General features: G+C 37.6%; 1 protein-coding gene across 1 annotated transcript in view; it reads left to right on the forward strand.

Moving 5' to 3' along the window:
- Positions 1–23,038, forward strand: part of PRKN (parkin RBR E3 ubiquitin protein ligase) — a 629,698-nt gene that overhangs the window by 338,685 nt on the left and 267,975 nt on the right. The window contains exon 8 of the mRNA XM_086460407.1: positions 7,599–7,735. Coding sequence (XP_086316533.1) covers positions 7,599–7,735 — 137 coding nt within the window. The remainder of the gene's footprint in view (positions 1–7,598; positions 7,736–23,038) is intronic.

A 23,038-nucleotide genomic window follows, 5' to 3' on the forward strand; every position in this document is an offset into this window, starting at 1 on the left:
TGGTGGACACTGCAAACTATTTTCTTCAGACTACTAAGGTGAATTAACTGCTTTGTGCACTTAAAATCTACCAAGTCAGAATGCATTCAATGAGACTTGCTAGCCCAAGGCTCATTCTTCTCCCCTTTGAGTGAAGGTGCTGATGTTTTCAGATAACTGCACCTTGACGTTTGTGCTAAAGTATTTGCCTTGAGGAGAAAAGGGTAAAATATTATCTGTAAATTATAGTGATAGTGAAGAGTTGAAGAAAGTGGTTTTCTATAAAGAAATGTTCTTATTATAACAATAACTTGAGGGTGTTTTTGTTTATATGATAATAATCATATCTTTGGTTGAAACTGAGCACTCATTTAATGGGAAGCACCCTCAAGTTATTGTTTGGATGAACATATAAATTGAATATTCATATTTGAAAAGAAAGATGAGAAAAACCATAAAGCATAATGTTAAGGTTGTGAAAGATAATCCTTGAAGAGAAAATGTACTTGATATATCACTTCTACCTCCTGCTCCCTCTTACATCTTTCTTTCCTCTCACACTTCCCCCCTTCTTTACCTGACCTTGTTTTTCAGTCATCTTCTTTTCTTCTACACATGTTAAGAGACACAATCTTAAAGTTCATGCACCAGAGTGTATTTTCAAAGTTAACTGGAAGGGAAAAACTGGAATTTACACAGTGCAAACATGCTGTATCCATCAGTCCTACTCCCTCCTGGAGTCCGAGGGAATGAAGAGGATAATGTGACAGCAGCCCTTAAGATGATATCTAATGTTCTTTTCCTCCAGTGTCTTTCCAGGGATTTCAGCATCCACAAGAGGCAGAAAGAGGTCATGATTCTCTCTTGTCTTTTGTGTTGTGAAACTTTTCTTCTATGTAACCTAACAGGCAACATAATGTTCACAGCCTATCTCAAAAAGTTTGATTTTAGGAATGGAGATGTGAGTCTAAGAATAAGGAAACAGAATAATTCAGTAAGCTCTGGTATTAAGAGCAGGGTCCCAGAATAAAGCTATTCTGCCATAAGTCTGTACTGTTAAATTATCTTAGTTTTTAAAGCAGGGTGGCCAAATGCAGATTGCTGTTGCCTGTTGGAGACAGCACAAGGTAAACCCTGGACTATGCTGGAACTGTTTGAGACTTTGCTATTAGTCAAGCCCAAAACCAGGACAGGGCCCATTCAAACAACATCATAGTCAGTTGCTTTCTAGTGGCATAAGAACGTTTGCTAACAATGTTGATTTTACTAGCATAGGTGTAGGGAGTAAGACTAAATAAGGTTTAAATCCTTGGAAGAAATCAGTGGGATCCTCAGCAACCAGCCAGGGGCATAAGAAGCCAGTAGGCATTTTGACTTTTTTTTATTTATTCATCTTTAATTACTGACTGATCGCATGGTGATGCTTGTGCAGGTGGAGTTAGCTCTTCCTCCTCTTATTATGATATCCCATCGTTCTCCCAACATCATTAGTTACCTCGTGGATTTTTTAAATTTTTTTTTAAACTAAACTAGTCCTTGAGCTCCCAGGGGATTGCTGGAAGGAATAGAACTGATCAGTATCCAAGGGTCCCTGAGCTCTGAAGAACCACATCTGTACAAAGTCCTCCATGCTCTGTGAAAAGCAAAAACTTTGCACACTTATATTGTCCCATTGGTTTTTCTCATATTCCCACTGTCAACTGGCATCAGGGCTTGGGTTAGGGCATCTTATGAGCTGCTTCCTTTGTTCATGTTTGCCATTTTTTGCTTCCATTACAGAGTTCTTTCCCTTTTCTCTCCAGTCGAGCATTAATGAGGTTTTAAAAGCACAAATGAAGGAAAAGGAGCGGGTTCTACTGATCTCATTTCAAAGCATGACTGATTTATCAGTTATTTGCTGTGCAGAGGAGCACTGTAGACAGATAGTCTGATAGATTACAGGAAAAGTTTCTTCTCCATCCTAATCGCTGTCCGTTCCTTGATAGCATAAGATTCAGCTGTTAGTGCCAAGGGTGGTTACTGTGTCTGAACATGGAGCTAAAACAAGGCATGTCTGAGCAAGCAGGCATAGCACGTATTTAATGTCAGGTACTAATGTGAATGTACCAGTGCATGTAACGTAGAATTCTCTTGCCTGTGTCCTTGGGAGGCAGATGCTGTTGCCTTCCACAGTGATCACAGGCAATAATGTGTGACACTTCCATAGCATGAAAAAAAACCCCAACAGAGTTAACAGGAGCACTGCTGAAAGGAGCACTTGCCATAATGTGCACTAATTTTAAGTGTGCCTGTTCTTCCCTCTTATATTCTGGTTTATTACTGTCAGGCTGTTCCTGTGTTCTGGCCTCTTGGCGCTGCTTTCCAGTAGAAATAAGAAACAGGAAAGCACATTTTAGAGGAAAACATGTAACATAATAGAGGAGAAAGTAGGTCAGATTTCACTTGCCAATGCCCCTTTAAGTTAACAGCTGTGGGTCAGAGTACATTTTTATACAGAAGAACAGCCAGACAATTTAAGCTCACACTGCAATGTCTCATGCTGTTCACAACCTTCACTTTATGACCTTTGATGCGTTGTGTGGCAAGTGATCAAAGACCCAAAACCAGAATTTTTTTGGTTGTTTTAGTGGATTTAATATGTCATTTTCCTGAGAATAGTGTATTTATATATACTGGGTTTTTAAATTGGCACAGTCTTTATAAAGACTTATTTTCTTTAGGAAGAGGAAAGCATGGATATACCTTTTGTGTGTTCCTAAAAGTCCATGAAAGTTGGGTTCTTGACTGCAAAGTCCTATCAGTGAGATTTCTTTATTAGTATTTTATCATTGTTTCTATTCTCCTGTAAGGTCTTGATACCTATTTCAAATGCCTACTCTTGTCTAAGTATTTAGGGGCCTGCGTTGTTACTTAGAAGTTGTCTGCAATTGCTGGATCACTGATTCTATTTGTCTATAATAGCATATTGCTCATTAAAAGGCAGAATTTTTTGCTATACTTTCCTCCAAACTGCCTCAGTTCTGAAACAGAAATCACTGTGTTAATTTTTCTGTATTTTCTGGTTTTGAATAAGACTGTGGACTGTATGTGACAGACAGGAAAGTCAGATGTGGCACCAGCTTTGTATGAATTAGAAGACTATACTCTTCCTACACATAGTTCTATGAGGAAGCCACATGATGGATTAATAATTTGGCTTATTTAGGCATTGTAATTTTGTTCTGCTACAAGGGTAGAGCCAAAACTGATTGAGTACTGCTCAAGGACAGTATTTGTGTTTAATTAATTTGATTGTTTATGAAGTAGGAGATTGCCTGTACTGTCTATGTCACCAAAGTTTATATTTTCCATAATTTTCTTTTTTTAAAAAATCCATTTTATTCAGTGATTCATCTTTTCTTGAATGATGCTTATTGATCTGACCTGTAAGTTAACAAAGATTCATTTTGGAATGGCATAGAGATCCATTTATAAATGAAATTATTTGATGGTACTTGCATAGAAATCTTTTTGAAGTACAGGAAGATTGCCAACATGGAAAAATGTATTAGAAATGCAGAAGTGTGTCATGATAAATATAGCACTCATAGGTGGGGTTAAAGGCTGTGATATAGCTGTGTGCATTTGGATTTATTTACTGCACAGAAATGAAGCCCAAACGGCTATTTTTACTTCACTGACTATAATCCCAGCAAGGCAGCCTTATAGACATCTGCTAAGGTTTTTTATTATTGTTTGGTTAAGATTTTGAGATTGAAGTGAGAAAAATCCAACTGTCACCTAGAAATGACCTTGAGGGGGTTTCACAGGTTTGGCCAACATGTTTTTCACAGATTTCTACAGGCTTAGATATATTCCTTACTCCAAAGTGCTTCAGACTGTGGCTACTCACATTTTCTAAAAAATAATGGACTGCTATGTGTGCTGTGCTGTTTAACCTTTGCTCAGTCAAGCTTTTTTTCAAAATATAAAGGATAAAGACCAAGCAAGGGAGAAATTGCCCCACATTTTTCTTCAGTAGGCATTGAAAAGATATATCAGTTTATCCACTGTTATGTCTGCAATTAATTCCTTATGCTAAGTAGCTCCTCACATTCGTAGCCATTGGACTCACTCTTAGTGCATTAATAACTGCCATGAGATTTTGGAATATACTAAACCAATTTATTTTCCAGTCAGCTTCTTATCTAAACAAGATCAAGTCTTCATATCTTTATTTAGCCAGTGTGCTGTTGTAGTCTATATGAGCATTATCTGTGTCTTGTTGTTTCTCAGTCAGGAGAAGGAGGAAAGAGTGTACAGACCAGATAGTGCTTCCAACCGTGCTGTTGTGCCACACAGTTATCCGACAGTAATAACATGAAGCAGAAACATTTAGGTTCTCTTTTCTTTTTCATTTAAGTAAATGCATGCTGATAAAAGTCTAATGAAAAGGAATCAGAGCACAGGAGCAAGTGACTTACAATGGAAATTTTCTGTGATGCATTGTAATGTTGGATTTTCAATTTTTAAAAGTGGTTACATTCCTAATTGGTGAACAAAAAGGACCAATTTATCCCTTGCTCAAGAAACATTTTTCTTATATATTATTCTCATGAAGCCTGTAATTCAGCCAAGCACATTATGTAAATGGAACCTCTGAAATACCGTCTAAATATACCTCAGATTTACATTACTAGACTGTTACGTTAGATTGAGCAAGGGCCCTTGTTACACTATATGGCAATTTTTTTTTACTTTCATAATACTCCTTTCTACAATAAATTGTGTTTGGTTCAAGCATGGCTTCTGTTAATAACTCCTCAGGTTATCCTAAATAAGTATATACTAGCTTTGCTTGGGCATGATGAACACAATCTACATCTTTGTCTTCACTGATCTCAGGAACAAAACTTTTATATCTCTTTAAAATTAGAAGTGCTTTCTTTTGATACAGAATCTGCAAATGTTGGAATGTAGTGATTGTTCCAATGCCAAATGAGTTTGGATAAATCTGCACTGCATACAGATTGGGTTTCTCAAAGCCTTACGACACAGATACTGTGGGCAGCAGAATTAGCAGACAGTGTAATAGCTGTGAAAGATAAGCTTGTGTTTTGCGACACAGTCAGAACCCAGGTTTATATCTAGTTTGTATGCATTTCTTGCAAGACTGATAGTGTTAAAAGATAGCACATTTTAACATTAATGTTCTTCCTAAAAGTGCAATTTAGAAATGTACATATTTTGCTTTGCCCCTTCTGGAGAATATAGTTTGATTTCAAACAGTTGTAATATATTAAGAACTACAATTGATTATCACAAAGCAATTTACGTTGGTAACTGATTGTAGTAGTTCCTTTGCATAATGACGTGCTGTTAGTCTTGGTTTCATACAGGTTTAGGTGGAAGTGTTAATAATGCCATTTTCATTTCTGGCCTGGATTTTTTAAGATACTCAGCTTTTGATGTCTTTCTTTTGTGGATCTCTCCTCACACATGATATATTTTGTCTTTGAAATGGAAGTCAGAGAGGTATGAATTTATATCTAGGGAGCTTGCCATGAAACTAAAAAAGTACTCATACTGCAGCAATAAAAATTAGCAATTAACCCTGAAAAAAAAGAGATATCCATTAAAGCTGTAGGTAAATTTTATTGTATCTGCGTTTTAGGAAGAAATTTTTGGGGTGTTTTTCTTAAGGTTACATTTGACTGGTGAGCCATGGGGACTTTTGCACCGTAGAGACGAGATAACTGCTCTTTCAGCTCTCTATAATTATTTTGGGACCATCCAGAGCTAAAACGATACAGATCAGCTTCTCATTTTGCCTTACAGCTGTCTCTTAAAAATTATTATTTGTTACATTCAAACAGCAAGTGGCAACTAATAAGGATTAGTAATGGGGAGGTTTTGTTTAATTCAGTTTTTAAGCTGCTTTATTCAACAAAATCCTTAAAACAGAGATTATATTTTTGGAGATACCAACACACTGCCATGAATGCTATAGTATGTGCAACTCTAAAGTACATTTTCACGGAAGATTAAATGCTTATATACAGTATCTGAAATTATTATTGATTACGTTTTGCAGTTGTATTCCCACATTGAGGGCATGGTGATTCACTGTTTCAGTGGGTTTTCAAAGCATTTTCTAGCAGGATTTATAGAAGCTATAGCAGTGTTGCAAACTAATGATTTTATCACAAGTCCTACTGTGTTTGATGTTGTATTTTAATACCTGTCCCCCAAAGTACAGTGATTATGTGAGAATTCTCCTTTTATTTTTAAAAATAATTCTCTTTCTTCCTAATTACCAAAAAAAGAATTAACATGTAACTAATTTCTACCTGTGTTTTCCCACAGACAAATAAAACGAGTAAAGGAGTTCAGTATTTGAATGGGATTCTCACTGTTCCTTTCAGCTTAACACGTATCTCTCTTTATTTTTCCAGTTTTGATTCTTGGTGTGTATAGTACTCCTCAAGGAAAAGAGATAAGCAAGCAGTATTGTATAACACTACAAGAGCCCATAACTTCATCAGTGGTGTCATAGTCATTATTTTGGTATTGACGGTTAAGATATGTTCATCAGGAGTCAGTGGAAGTTAACATATTAGAGCAAACCCATTAGGTTTAGCACCGTGTTCCTGCAGTGAAGACACATTTCATGTGTATGTAATATTTCCTGTATTACTCATTTTTTCTTTCACCTGCAGTGTACTGGTCCTGAGCAGGATTTTGGGAGCTGCTGCCCCTCCTTGCTGTGGCCACTGCTGGAGGGTTTCTGAGTGCAGGCCAGCTCAGTAATAAAATTGTTTGTCCTCACTTATTCCAAGTGTTTCCTCTCTGCATGTCCACAAGTGATACCCTGTCAAGCTTGGGATACCCATACTTAGTTGTCTCCTTGTAGGTGTCTGTGGGTGTGGCAGGTGTCTGAGCTCCTGTGATGGTCTGTGAAGATTTAGTCCATGCAGATAGTGGAGACAAGCGAGTGATTCAGCTCACTCTAATGCAGATACTTGGAGGCTGATCAGCTCCAGCCTCCACTGAGTGCATTGACTATAGTGGGAATTTCTCACTTAGCGTGCAGGTCGATATTGCATATAGCACCAAAGTTTAGGTGTCTTGTTCCCAAATTGAATCTGATACCTCTGACCAGAAGCTGAATTGTTTTGCTTGTTGTTACTAAGGGAATGCCCTCTATGTAGAGTTCCAATGGCTGTCTTGAGAGGCTGAAGGCACAGGATGGTCTTCACAAAGCCCTATTTAGCTTTCCTAGCTGGTCACATTTCTATTTAATCCTATGTACCACCATTTGATGTTTTACCATATAGGATCTTACCTCACCTCATACAAAAGATTTCTGTTACTAAAGCACCTTTTTTGCTTAGTAAAGTTTTCAGTAAGTTTCAGCTTCCAGTAAAAACTTATTTCCTTTTCCTCACATCTGATTAATGTTAGAAACCATCTCTTTTAAAAGTGCTGCAATATGCCAGGCTAAATAATGGTTTTCTGTACATAACAATCTTGTGTACTACTAATGACAAATTATTATAAAATTAGAAGTTGGAAACAAAGCTTTTTCTGGAGTTTGGTCCAGTCCTTGTTCATCATTTTCACTGTTTTGTTTTTAACAGGAGTCCTGTGCTTGTGTTCCAGTGCGTGCATCGCCATGTCATTTGCCTAGACTGTTTCCATTTGTACTGTGTGACTATGCTGAATGACCGTCAGTTCATCCATGACCCAGAGCTTGGCTATTCCCTCCCTTGCGTAGGTATGTTTTCACTGGTGTTTTTTTAAAAAAAAAAAACTTATGTGACTTTGATTTCAGGTCAAGATTTTTTTTAATCACCTATTAGTTTTGAGTATGTCTGTGGAATTATACTGGCTTTATAGGAGTTGTTTCATTTCATTGAGAAAAAATTTCAATATTGGAGTGGTTCTTGCTGAGCATGTGAACTGGAGAATTGACTGGATTCCAAAGGGCATTTCTTTTAAAAGCAATTGCATACTTTCTTCACATTAGTGTTTTATAATCATGAAGTGCTAGCAGATGATAGCATTACACTTCTGGTTAAAAAAAACCCACCTTGACCTCCACATTTCCACTTTCAAATTAAGTATATTGTTAACTTTCTTGGCCGGTCTTCAAGTACTGATAAGAAAGGACTGCAACAGAATTTCAAATAGCCTTCCTGTTGATGAAGTTATTGACACTAATTGTTACCTCATTGAATAAATTGTAGATCACCTTGAGAAGATGGTGGATTATCTGTTTTACCTGAGTAGGAAACTAAGTTTGACTGAACTAAACAAAGGCTTACACTGAATCTGGAAGATTTGTTAAGAATTTATTCAATTACACTGGCACATGGAAGGCAAAATTCTCAAAAATTTTGCTCTGAAGAAATATATTAGAATTTATTTTTCCAGTTGCTGAATTTGCATATGTGCGTATATGTTTGTCACAAGTGCTGTATAGTGGTGCAAGAATTGGTTTCCAGCATATCAGAAGCCGCATAGAAGATGGGTTTGCCTGGTTACATGAATGGCTGGCAAATGAGTTTCAAATCACTAGATGGGAGAAAAATTGACAAAATTTCTTAGGATAGTGACATTTACTTAGTGTGAGGACATGCCTTGAGGATATTGAAAGTACGGTAGTGAGAACCGTTTAAAACTATTTCTTTTTAATTGCTTCAGGAGCGATCTAGCTGATTGGTGAACTGATGACCATCAGTTCACATTTCACTAGATTTGATGTTTATGTGCTGTCTTGCCAGGTCTCATTTAACTTGTCCCCCAATGGTTTGCTGTGCTACTGCATTTACACACCGATGTCATACTGTAGCAAAACACTTACTAATGTTGTATAAGAAAACTTGTCATGAAGAACCTAACAGGAACTTTACACTCGGTGCTCTTTCCTTGACCTTGACATTACTGTAGTACTGTGTGGTCAGTCTGCACTCTCAGCCTCCCTCCTTGCTTCTGCAAAAGTTAATCTATTTTCTGCTCCCACACAAATTAATCAGCTACTTGAGATGAATCCATCCTTTTTTCCCCTTGATTATCAGTTCTCTTCCCTATTCTCCGGTTAGCTCCTTAGGTTAGCCAGTTATCCCAGTGGTGCAGAAGGCAACTAATCTTTGCCCTCTCTTGTGGGCCTCCTGGCAGCCGTGGCTGGTGACACAGAGCTTTCTTGAGTTCAGGCTGTTATATTAAACTAATGGCCCTTCCACCTCTTTTGTCTGTAAACCCATAGCTAGTCATGCTGCACAAAACTTGTATTAGGATTTTCCGTATATTGTGCAACTCTAGTTGTTCAGAAGTTTTACCTGTCCTTTTTTCTCAGAGAAGGCCAAGAAATTTGCAAAAGTTTTTACCCCTGGCTGGCAATAGCAAGCCAGCCATTTTCTCTCTTCTGTGTGTTGAAAAGTTGAACACTATGGGAATTGAGTGGTAGAAGCAGAGTAGGGATGGGATGAGGAGAAAACACAAGAAGACAAGAGCTGAAATGCTCAGGGATGCTATTTCAGTCTTTGAGAGGTGAGGAAGACATAAGCTTGGCCTAAGAAAAGGATACCATAAAGGATGCACAAAGGATGACTCTGCTTCTACTGTTCCAGTGAGATAGGGTTTAGCTGTGGGAATGGAAAAGCAGCTATTGCTGCCAGTCTATCCTCAGCTGCATTATACTTTAAGTGTTAAAATTGCTAAAAATGGAAATACTAAAATACGGCTAAGCTTAAAGTTTCAGAACTCCCCAAATCAGAAAGTTGTTTTCAAAATAATATACATTAAAGTAGTATTAATAGTAGTAGTAGTAGTAGCAGAAGCAGTAACAGCAGTAGCAGTAGTAATAGCGGTAATAATACAATTGCAATACATTTTCTCTCTGTTCTCCAGTTAGTAAGAATGTTTCTTGGAAAAATTTCTGTGGAGGTGCTGCATAATTTAGGCCTGTCACAGTGCAGTGCTGTGCAGTACAAGGATTCTTGAGCTAGAGCCGAATCATGGTGCTGAAGGGAAGTAAGTATAGTTGTGTCAGTATAGCATGTAGGGCAGGCTCTTTGACACTTCTGATAGGCTGGTGAGGACTGACTGGGAAAATACTACTTCAGGACCTGTGTTGGTATCTCTGCACAGTGGTGTGTGGTGCTGTGTTGACATACCTGCTTATTTAGAGCCAGCCTGGTTATCTCTTAAGAAGTATTGACATTATACTGTGCTGGCATGCTTTCTGTTAGAGAGGTTCTCAGTCACAATCTTTGAGCATTCAGCGGTTCTAAATAATATTCCATCTAAACCTAAAATTGATTGCTACCTCCATCAGTTCTCTCTGTTGTGGTATCAGTTCTGCATCAATAAAAGCATTTGTAAGCATTATCTTTGAGACTGCTTTGCAGGATGAAGAATCTAATCAGTGTTGTTGTAAGTTCACTGGTCCATTTCTTCAGCTACCTGAACCTGACTTTCTGGTACGCAAGAAATCTGGTTATTGCTAGAATTAGGTTATATTTCAGTTAGGAGCTGGTGATTATTTTTTGTCCTTTGAGAAAGTTGTGAGGCTGAGTTGCATCACACCTGTGAAGAAGAGGAATGCTAACCCCTTCTCTCTTACTGTTCAGCTACAAAGGATTTTAGCCTTCTTCATAGCTATGGATCCAGCAGCTTTCAGCAGTAATGTATTCAATTAAGAAACATTCAGAACAGTATCTTGTGATACTGGCACTCCTACTGAATAGTATAATTGTCCTGGTTTGACTGGGTTAGAATCACAGCCCAGCCATGCCAGCCAGGCCATTAGCAGTTTTGAGTCAGCCAAGACAGCTGACATGAGTTAGCTACAGGTGTAGCCCACACCATAATGTTATGGTCATTATAAAGGGGGAAGGTTTGCTGAGGAGAGAGAGCTCCTGTGGGGTTCCTGTTGGGGTTCCTTCTGTTCCTCCTCTGGCTTTTCCTGAGGACTGCTCTATGGTCAGTTGTGACAACTGGATATTCATTTGGCTAAGTATACCTCTGTTAGTATTAGTGGTATTTTTGTTAAATCTGTTTTGCTTCTAGCCATGGGTCTGCTCTCTTTTCTCCTGATTCACCTCCTTCGTTGGTGAGGGTTCGTTGGGTGATAGAGCGACTGTTACAGGTTAGCCCTGGGTACAGGCTAAATGTAGACATATAGGAGTATGATAGTATAATATATGTATACAAATTGCAATTTTCATTTTTGCAACTGCAATTTGCAGTTTGTATTTACATATGAGGATGTTAAAGCACTGTTTGACACAACTTTCTTTAATGACTTCAGTGAAGCCTAAAATGAATTCCCCTTGACAGGAATGAATACCATGGGACATGCCAAGAAAATACACTTCTTTCTTATTGTGGCAGTGTTGGTTTAGTACGTTATCTCTAACAAAGCATGACTCAAAGCAAAAAATACTAGATCTGAGCTTTATTGAAAGGTTAGATGTTGATTTGAGCCTGTCTGTAAAAGGAATAAAAACAATGTTGTATTTACTGTAATGAGATTTATGTTATGGTAGGTGAACAGCTTGCTCAGATGGATCAAAACAGTCTGTATTAATACATGTATTGATAAACATCACAGACCAATGCTGAAGTAGTATTTATGGTGTCTTGAATGAAAAGTATTAATGTTCTGAGTTTGCACTTTTTAAAAACAATTTCACTTCTCCATTTTTGTTTAAGAATGGATTTACTTAAAAACTAGCCCATTTCTTCAAGGCATATGTGCACAAATTGCCCTAGAAATGTACAGAAGGGTTTGGTTTTGTAATTAAGCCTATTTAAATTGTTTGCATTTTCAATTAGTTCTGTTCATTCTAGTGTTTTTCAAAAATAGGGAGAACTTAATGAACGTACCCTGCAGTTTCCATTAACATTTGACTCACTGTTCCCCATTTTTATCAAGGGAATGCACCAACATAGCAAGTTTTTTGTATCTTTTATTGGATCAATCTAAAGGTGAAAGCACTGCATGCACAACAGAATAAAACTAAACAGCAGCTGCTACAGCAGAGGGTCACTGTGACAGATGAGATCAGTGTTATCACATGTGTATGATAACTTGAGCTGGAAAGGATCTAGGGGTTTCAGATAAAGCAGTACTTCTCAAGTTGGTTTAATTTCTTGCTTCCTGGCACAGATACACCAGAAGATGCCCTTTGTCATTGTGATCAGATATTTTGTGTGGTTATATCCTTGCTTTTCCTCGATTTCTGTTATGTGGCCTAATTAAGCGGGAGATAATATGTGTTCAGAAGGCTATCATCTCAGCTGATGAGCTATGATATATCACCTTGATAATGCCATAGCTTCACTATGTTCCAACACAAAATATGTCATTGCTGTGATTTTTTGGAACAACATTAATTCCTTAGTGCTTAGCTGCTAATCTAGTGCCAGGCAGCACTACTCCAGCTGAGAACAGCCAGTGTTGAGGACCAGAGCTGTGAGCACAGTAACTGGTGCATTGACAGGATTAGCCATTCAAAGTAGTGTGGCAGCAGCCCCACGATTCAAACCCACTGTATCAGCTCAGAGCAAAGACTTAGAAATAGAAGCTGGCTGGATTTCATTGGTCATTAAAATAAAAGAGTAAATGTTACAGATTATACTCTCTCTGCCCTTGTTAAATGGCAACAAAAATCTATCCCATCTCTCTGTATGGTGTCTTGTATTAATGAGGCTTCATGCATAGAAATTTTCATGAGTGGTGACCTCCAAGTATCTTTGAAATAATTAATAAGGTGCTTAGAGGGACAGATTTGCATATGCATGAAAGATCACTTATGGTTATTTAGTTACTGTGCAGGGTGAAGAATCTCATAGCATTACCTCAAAGCAGAAAGTGTACACAATATACAATGTATTACCCCATTTAAACACATATGGTTTCTATGAACACTGTTTCATTTTAAAAATAGCATTACAGCATTATGGGTTTTGGTCTGCAGGGTAAAATAAGCTTCCACAGATCTTTGGTAGAAGAAAAGTTGGTAAGGCCAAGGAAAGGCAAGGTTTTACACTGCTGTAGGCACTTTGCAAAAATGTATTTGCATCAGTTTATTTCTTATGAGTAATCTTATGCATGATATATTTTAAATTAATCCAAATAAAAGATGAAGTTCTCCTGATGATTGTAAAACACTATTGTATCTGGAAATAATCTGATTTTACCACACAGATGTGTAAATAAATAAGTGAAATTACCACCAGTTTCTGTATGGAACTGCTAATAAAAAGGACTAAAGCTTTAAGGTGTAATAAATCGCCTTAAGAGCCATGTTCCACTGAAAGAAAGCTTCTGGTGAATGATTAGGGAAGCATATGTATAAAGATTAATTTTATCCCTATTACATGCTATTTGTATAACAGTATGTTCTTATTCCTACAGAGGATGTCAATGCAGTGGTGAATCTCTGAATCATCTTTCAAAATTGTAGTATTCGAAAAGAAAAGGGGAAAATAAATAGGTAGCCTTGGCAAAGCTTGCAAGTCAAAGGGAGGAGGAAAACTGTATTTGATTTGATTACTCCAAATACTGTGTGTGAATCTTTTCTGGTTTAGACAAAATCTCTATTAAATTTAGGAAGGCGTGTGTATGTGAGGGCTTTTAAAGTGAGGGTTGGTGATCTATGAACAGAGCCTTCTCAAGAATGCAATGAGGAAGCAGAGATAGTTTAGTGGGGCTTAAAATGGAAGAGTGCACCGGTTGGTACAAGAAATAACCTCTACCTGATGTGAAGCCTTGATACGCCAACAGTTTCTGAAATCTGTGTTTTCCAATAACCCTGTTTAAAAATATTTGAAGTAACTTAGAAAATCAAAAAATGCAGAAAATGGCAGTGTATTATTAAAGGAATAAAATAAAAGAGATTGAAAGTGCACACATTTGCAGCTTTATGAAGTTCTTCAAAGTGCTCCTTAAGTTTAATATTTAGGGGGTGTTAAATTCTTGACAGCTATAAACGATTTGTAAGTTCTTGTTGGTATGAAATATCTGAACATACAGAAGCAGATGTGGGTTGCTAGAGAAATCCTTTTTATTTTTTATGTATTGTACAACTTATAAGAGGTTTTTTTCCCACTCCGAGGAATTAATAAACAAGCAATTACAGTTTTCAGAGCATTTGTGGTGACAGTTCTATTTGTATTTCTTTTTCCAGCATTGCCTGTGACAGGGAGAATGCAGATATGCAACTATATTGTCTATTCATATTCTTAAAGGGATATATAAGCACATTTTGGAAGGGCGTTTGGCAAAACCTGACTTTTTCCCCTCTTTCTTGGACTGTTTCTATGATTAATTTCCTATGACTGAACCCTGCTATCTAGCCTAAAGAGGGGCTGAATGCCCACTAAGCTGCTTCTTTTCATTGCCCATCCTGCAGAGAGAATACAAGGGCTGCAGAGGTGAAGGACGTTACAGAGGAGGAAACCCTTTTCTTCCTGTCAGTCCCCAAAAGTTAGTCATAAACAGCAGATTATGTAAACTTCTATACACATGGATTGGTTTGATGAACAGTGAACCTTAGATCACTTTCTTATATAAGAATAAATCATATGTTCAACCTGCTCGTTAATTCTGACCATATCTTTCCTGCCTATTATGGGCAGAATAAGTATTTATTAAGGATTATTTTCCTTCTTGATACTATTACAGCTATTTTATTATTCATGTTATGGTAGTTTGAACGTAGTCCATTGACTTAGTTGTACATATTTCTTAGTAAGAGGCAATGTCTGTCCCTTTGGGCTTATCTTTGGAGTAGGTAAAACATGGGATGAGAAGCAGAGGCAACAAATCATGTAGAGGTTACATAAGAGATCACTGACTGAGTTTGTGTTGGAACCCAGGTGCAGTCAGTCTCATTACAGTGATTTTTCCCGTGAGTATATTGCTTATTTTTCACCCCTACTGTGTTTTAAAAGTAGATTCCTCTAATCTCCCTTCTTTTAACTTTCTAGAAACTCTTAGCCAATATGCCGAGTAATGATTTTTTTCTATAAGACTGTATGTGCACTGAACGAGTAGCATAGCTCTGTGCAGCACCCTGGAAGAGAGAGCTTTGTTGACAGAAGATCATCCGCTTACGCTAATTTTTTTTTTAAATTGTTAGAAGCTTGTCGGAAAATACAGCTAGACTGCTTTCTATCCTGGTTTAGCAGACCGTGACAGAGAACCGAAAGCATCTAGATAAACCAGATTTTTACTCTCAAGGGTTAATTGAATTTGCAGCAGTTTCCCGAAGAACTTTTTGTGGGTTTCTGTGTTGTCCTCTCACTGTGGGCATAAAATAAACATGAACCAACAGTGTATTAAGTGGTTTTTTGTGTTCCTTTACTAGCAGAAGCACATGAGGCTAGCTCAAAGGATGTGGTTAGAAGTCACAAAAGCTCCTTCATTTCTATTTTCAATGCTGAATGATGTTCAAGCAGCGACATCTGAGGTTTGTTCCCTCAAGTCTTTGCTTTGTTTCCGTAGCAGCAGATTGCCAAATCCATATCTAAACAGCCTCAAAATCTATAGAACAAGCAGAGCTTGATCCCATGATATATTTGAGGCAGGCATTGCATTCTTCTCTGGTAACAACTACAGTGAAATCATACCATGTGATCCTTACAAAAATCTGAGTTGCCGTAATTAAATTCAGTATGAGATATCTTACTCTAGGTGTTTTTATCCCTTGTCTCTTATTACTTCTACTGTTGCAATATATTTAATTTTTAAATTGCATGGAGATTACAGTGCACATTGGCTTGTTCCGGTTAGTAATAAAGAAGGACAAGAGATCATGAAAAAATATTGCTTAGAAATTAATTTGCTTTAAGAGCAACTAGGAATGAACTTTCAAAGCAGACTTCTTGTCCTATAAAATAAGATGTCAAGTATCTAAGTAAAATAGACATACTGAAGCAGTGGCAGAAGTAGGGGGGGGGGGTATCCACCTTTCATCATTTCTATGTCCAGCTGAAGTGGAGGTAAATTTTGTCTCAGCTGGAGCTGGAGTGAGCTGAGACTTCAGCTTTGGCCATGAAAGGTATTTGTTCTGAGTGAAAGTGCTTCTGCCCATATTGGTTTATCTTATAATAAATGCTTGGTGTGGGTATATGGCTGGCAAGTTGCTTTAAAGCTGCCATCCCATTGAGAAAAATCATCACCTGCATGAACAATAAAATCAAGTAACAGAGTCTTGTAAGTCCTCAACTTTATACTTAACTGTATGAGTAGGTTTTTAATTCAAGCTGTTTTCTAAGTCATCTGTGCTGCTATAGCAAGTACAACGATTTTGGCTGTATCTCCTTGAAATCTATCTTCTCCAGAAAAATGTATTTTTTTCTGAACGGGAAACTTTTGTGTTTGTTCATGGCTGCAATGTCACTTTGAACCAGGTCTAGATTCAGTTGTCCTTGGATGATGCATAGAATTCCTGAATGGCCTTGTTTGGGGCTCCCATTCTGGTCCATGGGCAGTTAATGTTAATGAGAAGATTCTGGATGAAAGATGGGGATGAGGGAGTTAAATAAAGGAAGGAATAATGTACAGGGAGTAGGGGGAAAAAGATTCATTAAGGGAAGGAACTGAGAGACAGGCAGAAGAGGCAGTGCGTTAAGGAGAAGTGATGGTGACTATTCAAGTAATGAAAGAATAAAGATCTAAAGAGGGAGAGTGGGTAAAATGAGAGGAAAAAAAAATGCCTCCAACTTCCCTCACATTTTGGCGAGGCTGGGAATTTAGTTTTTAATGACAGTAGTTTAGTGGTTTGTGTGGACTGTTCTTCCACATACTGGAGACACTTGAGTGTTTGCCCTGAAAATGTCCAATGGACTGTAGAAGATGCTAATTTTTACAGCTGGAATGTGCTTGAGGTGTTTATCTCAGATTTTTAGAGCAGCATGAGGGGAAGCTGGTCTTTCATGCCTGGATAATTAGAGTTTCCTAATGGATCAGTTTTTATCTGAGCAGAGGGTCTCTTTCAGTATGACGCAATCTCTGAGGTGGGCTGTGCAAGCAGCAGCCTTTATAAGAAATCATTACTGTCTGCTGCCTTATATACTCCATAAATAACCTGCTGGGACCAACTGTGGCACATTCAGCATGTGTTTAGTCTCTGAAGCATGCTGATTAATATTCCCCGAGTCACTTTCTGAGCCTTGGTCTCCCACATGGCAGCCTGTACTGCTGCTGCCACATCACAAAACCAGCTAAGGACATTCCCCTTCAACAAGGAGTTGACTTTAATTAAATTTCTCTGTCTGGAAAGTGAAAATCTAATTTTCTTTTTGACATTTTCTATATTACTACTTAGACAAAATTATGAAAATAATTAATCCCTGTGAAGCAGACATCAGCATTATAAGGGGTACAAAATATTGCATATAAATAATACTACTAATCACCAATCTGTTATAATTTATTGATGCAAGTTCTTATTAAAACTCTTAAATCAAATTTGTTCTCAATATAGCTGATGTGTCAAATGATTGCACAAAGAAGGTGCAAGTGAGGGTTATAAAAAGTAACATGGTTCAAACTGCACCTCAATAAATTATATCTCCCCAGAAATATATTTCAAGAAAAAAAGAAGAAATGGGGGGAAAGGAGATAAGGTGTATGATTTAGCAAAAGAGATTTCCATCCTGGGTCAAATACAGTCCAATATAGCAGTGGCTGAAATTGATGATAGATGAAAGGTCTGTATGCCATAACTTAGTGTTCTGATTCTGGTCTATGGGGAATCTATGTTCGCATTACAAAAGCCATCATGTCACGTAGTGTCAGTTGGTAGCCTTGTTTCCTTCCCTAAGAATGTAGAAAAGGATCTCGTAAGCATGGAAATCGAACCTGCTTTTGGTAGCTGAAGCACTTTGTGGAAATCAGAAGTGAGGGTGGAACAACATGGTGTCATTTGCACTGATGAAATGCCACTGAGATGCAGTCTGCAGTGCTTTTACCAAGATCCCTTCATACAAATGAAAAAAATAAAAGGTTTAAGAAATTGGAACATCTGCGCATTTCACTGTGTCAGTCTTGGCACTGACTGAAGTATCACACTTCAGTACTTTCCCTTAGAATTGATGCCATAGGCAAATTTCAAGAATTTGCCCTTGGATATTGCAATTGTAATCTATCTACTTTAGGTTTGACAGGTTTGGGTTTTTTTGCTGAATGGTTTGGAGCTGCCATTGCACGGAGAGGGTAGATGGAGCGATGGCACTGAACACAGGCAGTTAGGAGAAGACCATAGAAAGAGGTACTGGTCCAAGTAAGTTTGGATTGCATGGTCATAGCCTATTACAATAAGAAGACACTAAACTGTCAAGCTGTTGCTTTTACAGATTTGCCAGCATATAATAACAGAGTAGTCTTATTTGGAAATAAGTCTAGATATATAAAAAAAAAATGTTTAAGCAGATGGTGAGCATTATAAGGTCTTGTAAAGGAATTATTCAGAGGCTTACAGTTAGCTTTTTTACTTTGTCTAATAAATATGGGCTAGTTTAGAAATGTTTGTTTAATTTCCCGATTTTTAAAACTGTAGTCTCATTATTTCAATGAAAGTAACAGGACAATAGGATCTACTTGAACAATTTAATATCCCTATATTTACTGCAATAATTTGTGTTTTGACCTTTAAATATCTGTAAGGACACTAACATTGCAGTTTGTGGACTTTAATTGAATAGCATGGCTGGAGAGAAACAGGGACACTTTCTAAAAAGGAACTTTCCTAGTACACTATTCAGTCTGATTCATAGGCAAGGTTGGGAATAAAAGGCAGGAGAGATACAGTTAGTTGAGAATGACAGCGGAACTTATGTTTTGCTTATACATTGTTTAAATGGCTCAAAAATAAGGGTGATGGAGGTTCTTTTTATAAGACTTACTCATTACTGAAATGCTTATGGAAGTGAAACTTGTCAGACCCTGGCTAATTGCATCTTTCACTAACAATTTAAGTTTGAACAGTGTTCACACATTCCCTATCAATATCTTTGCACACTTTGCTTACTGCAAATGCTCATGGGTAAATTTCAACAGTAAATAGTAAGTTGTAATACAGCGGCGTTCACAAGATTACATAATACGTGGAATGTTAGGTATTACCTGACTTGAACAGGCCTAGACTGAAGCACCAAGATGCATCCTATAATCTGTCTATTTGTAACAGAGGTCAGAATGTTATGGGAACAATTATATTTGAAACCAAGATCACCTGGTAGCATCCCGGTGTGATTGCAGAGTCACCTGCTGTCTGCTTGTCAGGACCTGTTCTCTTCTCTGCTCCCCTTTGCCCTAGATGTCTCTTTTTAAACCTCATAAAAAAAATGAGGCAGCAGCTATAAAAGCAATGAGCTGGCAAAGTGTGCAATTGTTGCCATTTGGTGCACATTTCAGCTACTCCACCTTCAGCTGTGTGGCTCACACTGCATGAGACGCTTGCCAATGCTTCAAGAATGCTTTTACCGTTAGACTTTTACTGAAATGGCCAAAATATCTAGGGCAGAATTTTATTGTATTAACAACAAATTAGAATTCTGAAAAAATTCTAACCCTTGTTTAAGATATTTGGTTGTGACTGTGAATTAATTTTATATGTGTGTAAAACACAAAGAGCTTAGTTGAAGGTGTAAAAAACGGACGAATGAAACATCTTACTAGGAAATACAATGGAAAAGGTATGCACAGTAGAAGTCTCCTGCTTAGCTGTTCTGATTTCTTTCTTTCTTTGTTCCTTTTCTTCTTTTTTCCCCCAAGAACAAGCCTATTCTGATTCTATGTTACTACTACTCCGAATTTTTTTTTTTTCCTTTTTTCTTCTTTCTGAGAAGCAAAATATTTTTTATTCTGTCCTTCAGTGCCATTCTCTTTGTTGTCTGACCATCTTTGTAGCCTTATTTGCTGATCCCTAAACATTACTGGCTCACCTTCTGATACTTTTCCATCTCTCTTTCTCTTGCTCTTCATTTCTCCTTTCGTCTCTTCCCCCCCCCCCCCCGCCCCGCACCTTGTCATACCTTGCTGTCTCCTTCTGCCCTCTTTTTTTCTAATTGAGATTCCAGTCACTCTTGATCTCTTTTGTAAGAACCACAAAGAAACGAGGCCTCTGGGCAGATAAAAGCATAAGGAGAATTGACTCTGGAGGTGGAATCATGTAAAGCGGTCACTTCCGAGGGTCAGTTTTATTGTCTGTGATCACTAGGAAAAGGGTGTTTGGTATTGTCCCTTGGCTGCATAGGTGAGCCAGCTAGGTCTTAGTGCCTGACCTTTTTCCTTCCCGTCTCTGTATGCCCAGCTTAAACACCAGCCAGTGGATTGTGAACAGGAATACTCACATTCACTTGTTGCGTGCCTGATGCTGTGACTGCATGTCCCCTAGAGAGAGGCAGTGGGAGGAGTTACAGATTAAGGCTGGTCCTCTCTGATAACTTGGCCCAAGACAGCTGCTTGGGAAAGCAAATCCTGTGTCAAATGGAGTGTGGGGCTTATCTGTTTTATGACTAACACATGAAGTTTCCTTCATTATCCTTACCAGGTAGGAAAGTAGTTTCTAATAATTTGGGGCTTATTTCTCTTTTCTTCTGTAGCCACATATGCACATAAACATGCCTAGGCACAAGCTTCAGCAGGATTTCTGGCCAGCTAAAACACAATCTAAAGTACCAAAAAGTTGAAAAATTCTTTTGTTTGCTTTCTACTCTGTTCATAATATGCAACAGTGCGATGCCAGGTACAAGGGAAGCTCAGCTTGTCAGTTAAATAGGCTGGCTGGCACAGTCAGATTTTGATTTTCATGATCCATTGCCCCAAGTAATATCCTCTGTTTGTATCACTGCTGGAGGAAGGCTGGAAATTATGGAGGCGTTTTTGGTAATAACTGCTATCAGGGAGACAGTATTTACCAGACAGCCTGCAATGAGACTCTCAGGTAAATAATAAGCATTTTAGAAAAACTACCTAATTACGTATTTAATCGCTTGGAGCCGTTCCAGTCACTTGGGAAAATAATGTGCATTTTGTAAACCTGCCTAATTATTTATTTGTGAAGGAAGTCATTCTAGCCTCTGGGGTAAGTAGTGTGAATTTTATGACTTTCCATACAGATCTGTTCTGCTTGAGAATGTCACAATTGTTTAAAAAAAAAAAACCAAAAAACAAAAAATAAAACCACCAAACAAACAAACAAAAAAAAACACCTCCACCCACCAAAATGCCAAACCAAAAGAATGCAAAAATACATTATTAGCAAATGCAGTAGTTTGTCTGCTTTCCTATCCAGCACTCTAGTATTGCTATAAAGGCTTCAAACTTTATTCTGCTTTAACACAGCTGTCTTCTATTCTCAATGGGAAGATGAGCAGTGAAGTTCAAGCAGCCATATTTGTATATGGCACACTATCTGAATAAAGAGTTTTGAGGCCACTAATGAATCAGGATAACTCTACTCAGTACTTATTAAAAGCTAGAGCTCAGTTAAGGTCGGAAACCGCATAGTATCTTTGCACTGGACGTGACAGTTTTCTCTTACAATGGTATGAATAATGAATTGCATACTTTGACCATAATTAGTTACTAGCTAAAGAACTGAATGTCTGATATATATCTGTCAGAATTGAAATAAGTAATTTTTTTTTTTACAGTGTATGTCCATCCACAGGGAGTTAGTTATTCTAGTAGTATACGTTCTTCCCTCTCTCAATTTGTGCTTTTTTCACTCTGGGCTTTTTCCTTTACTCAAGAATTTATAGACTAGCTTCCATAGACTATTGTGAAAGCTTTTCTGAATTTACTTGCTGTGACTTTGTATTTGCTGTGCGTTTTCAAGTGCTACAGAAGTCCACTTGAGAAATTAGTGGGTTTTTTTGAAAAAAGCTAGAAATCATTTTCACCAGAAAATATCTCAAGGCTGAAGTATTTACCAACGGTATATTTACCCCATTTAATGAAAAGCAGCATTTTCATAATTTTAAATCTGGTCAAGAGGAATTATGTGAAGAATCAATTTCTTGACATTGCATTTTTCTTACAAAGTAAATTAAGGTTTACTTCTAGAAATGCAAAATACTATCAGCATTTAGAATATTTTCATTATCAAAACAAATGTAGAATATTGTTCAAGAAAAAATCTTAATGAGTTTATTTGGAAAACTAGTCATAGCCTCCTTATCTCCTCCTGACTTTGTCTGGATTTATGGGCATGTAACATGCAATTCTTTTCCCATAGCAGAAGAAACATCAAAAGCTGAGGACAAAACAGTCACATTATGCCTATAATAAATGTTGCCCCTAAAGGGCCTAATCTCTTGTGCTCAGTTGGATGACTTCTACAATAAAGAGAAAGAAATTCTGACAAAGATTTCTTATGTCATTCTGTCCTCATTTCTCTGTTTCATCCTAAGGTAACCTAAAACTCACCTGCCATTTACTCATTGCTCTTATTGCAAGTAACCTGTAGCTCGCCTTCTTTTCAGAAAATTCTGGGTATGCTGCTGCTTAGATTTAGTCCTTCACCAACGGAACGAATATTGCTCATCTGCAGTGCACAGGAACATGCATAATTAGCAGCACATGCTTAACCCAGTTGGTTGGTACTCAAATGCTTATGTTTATGCATGGACTTGCATACTTTCCTGGATAAAGGAATTTGCATGCATCAAACCCATTGCCAGATAGCATCAATGTCATCAAGATGGACTGATTCACGGAACTGCTTTATTATTTCTAAATAAACCCATTTTCCTTGCATTTTTACAGCGTATTTGGAAATACATCCTAACCTGAAAACCACGTTGTTTCAAAACACACTGTATTCAAAAGTTATTTCAGCCCCTCATACATTGTATGACTATCCAGATGCGCAGAAAGCATAATAGTATATTTTATGTATTGGATGAAGCTCATGAAAGCATTCTCCCTCCTTTGTTCCACTGCTTTTAATTCTAAGTCCCAGTTAAACAGCATTCTATACTAGATTTGACATTTAAATGTTGGACGTATAAAATACAGGTTGCTAATGGAAAAAAACCCAAACAACAAACCAACCTC

The sequence above is a fragment of the Leptosomus discolor genome, chromosome 2 (assembly GCF_034619465.1).
Source record: "Leptosomus discolor isolate bLepDis1 chromosome 2, bLepDis1.hap2, whole genome shotgun sequence".
NCBI lineage: Eukaryota > Metazoa > Chordata > Aves > Leptosomiformes > Leptosomidae > Leptosomus > Leptosomus discolor.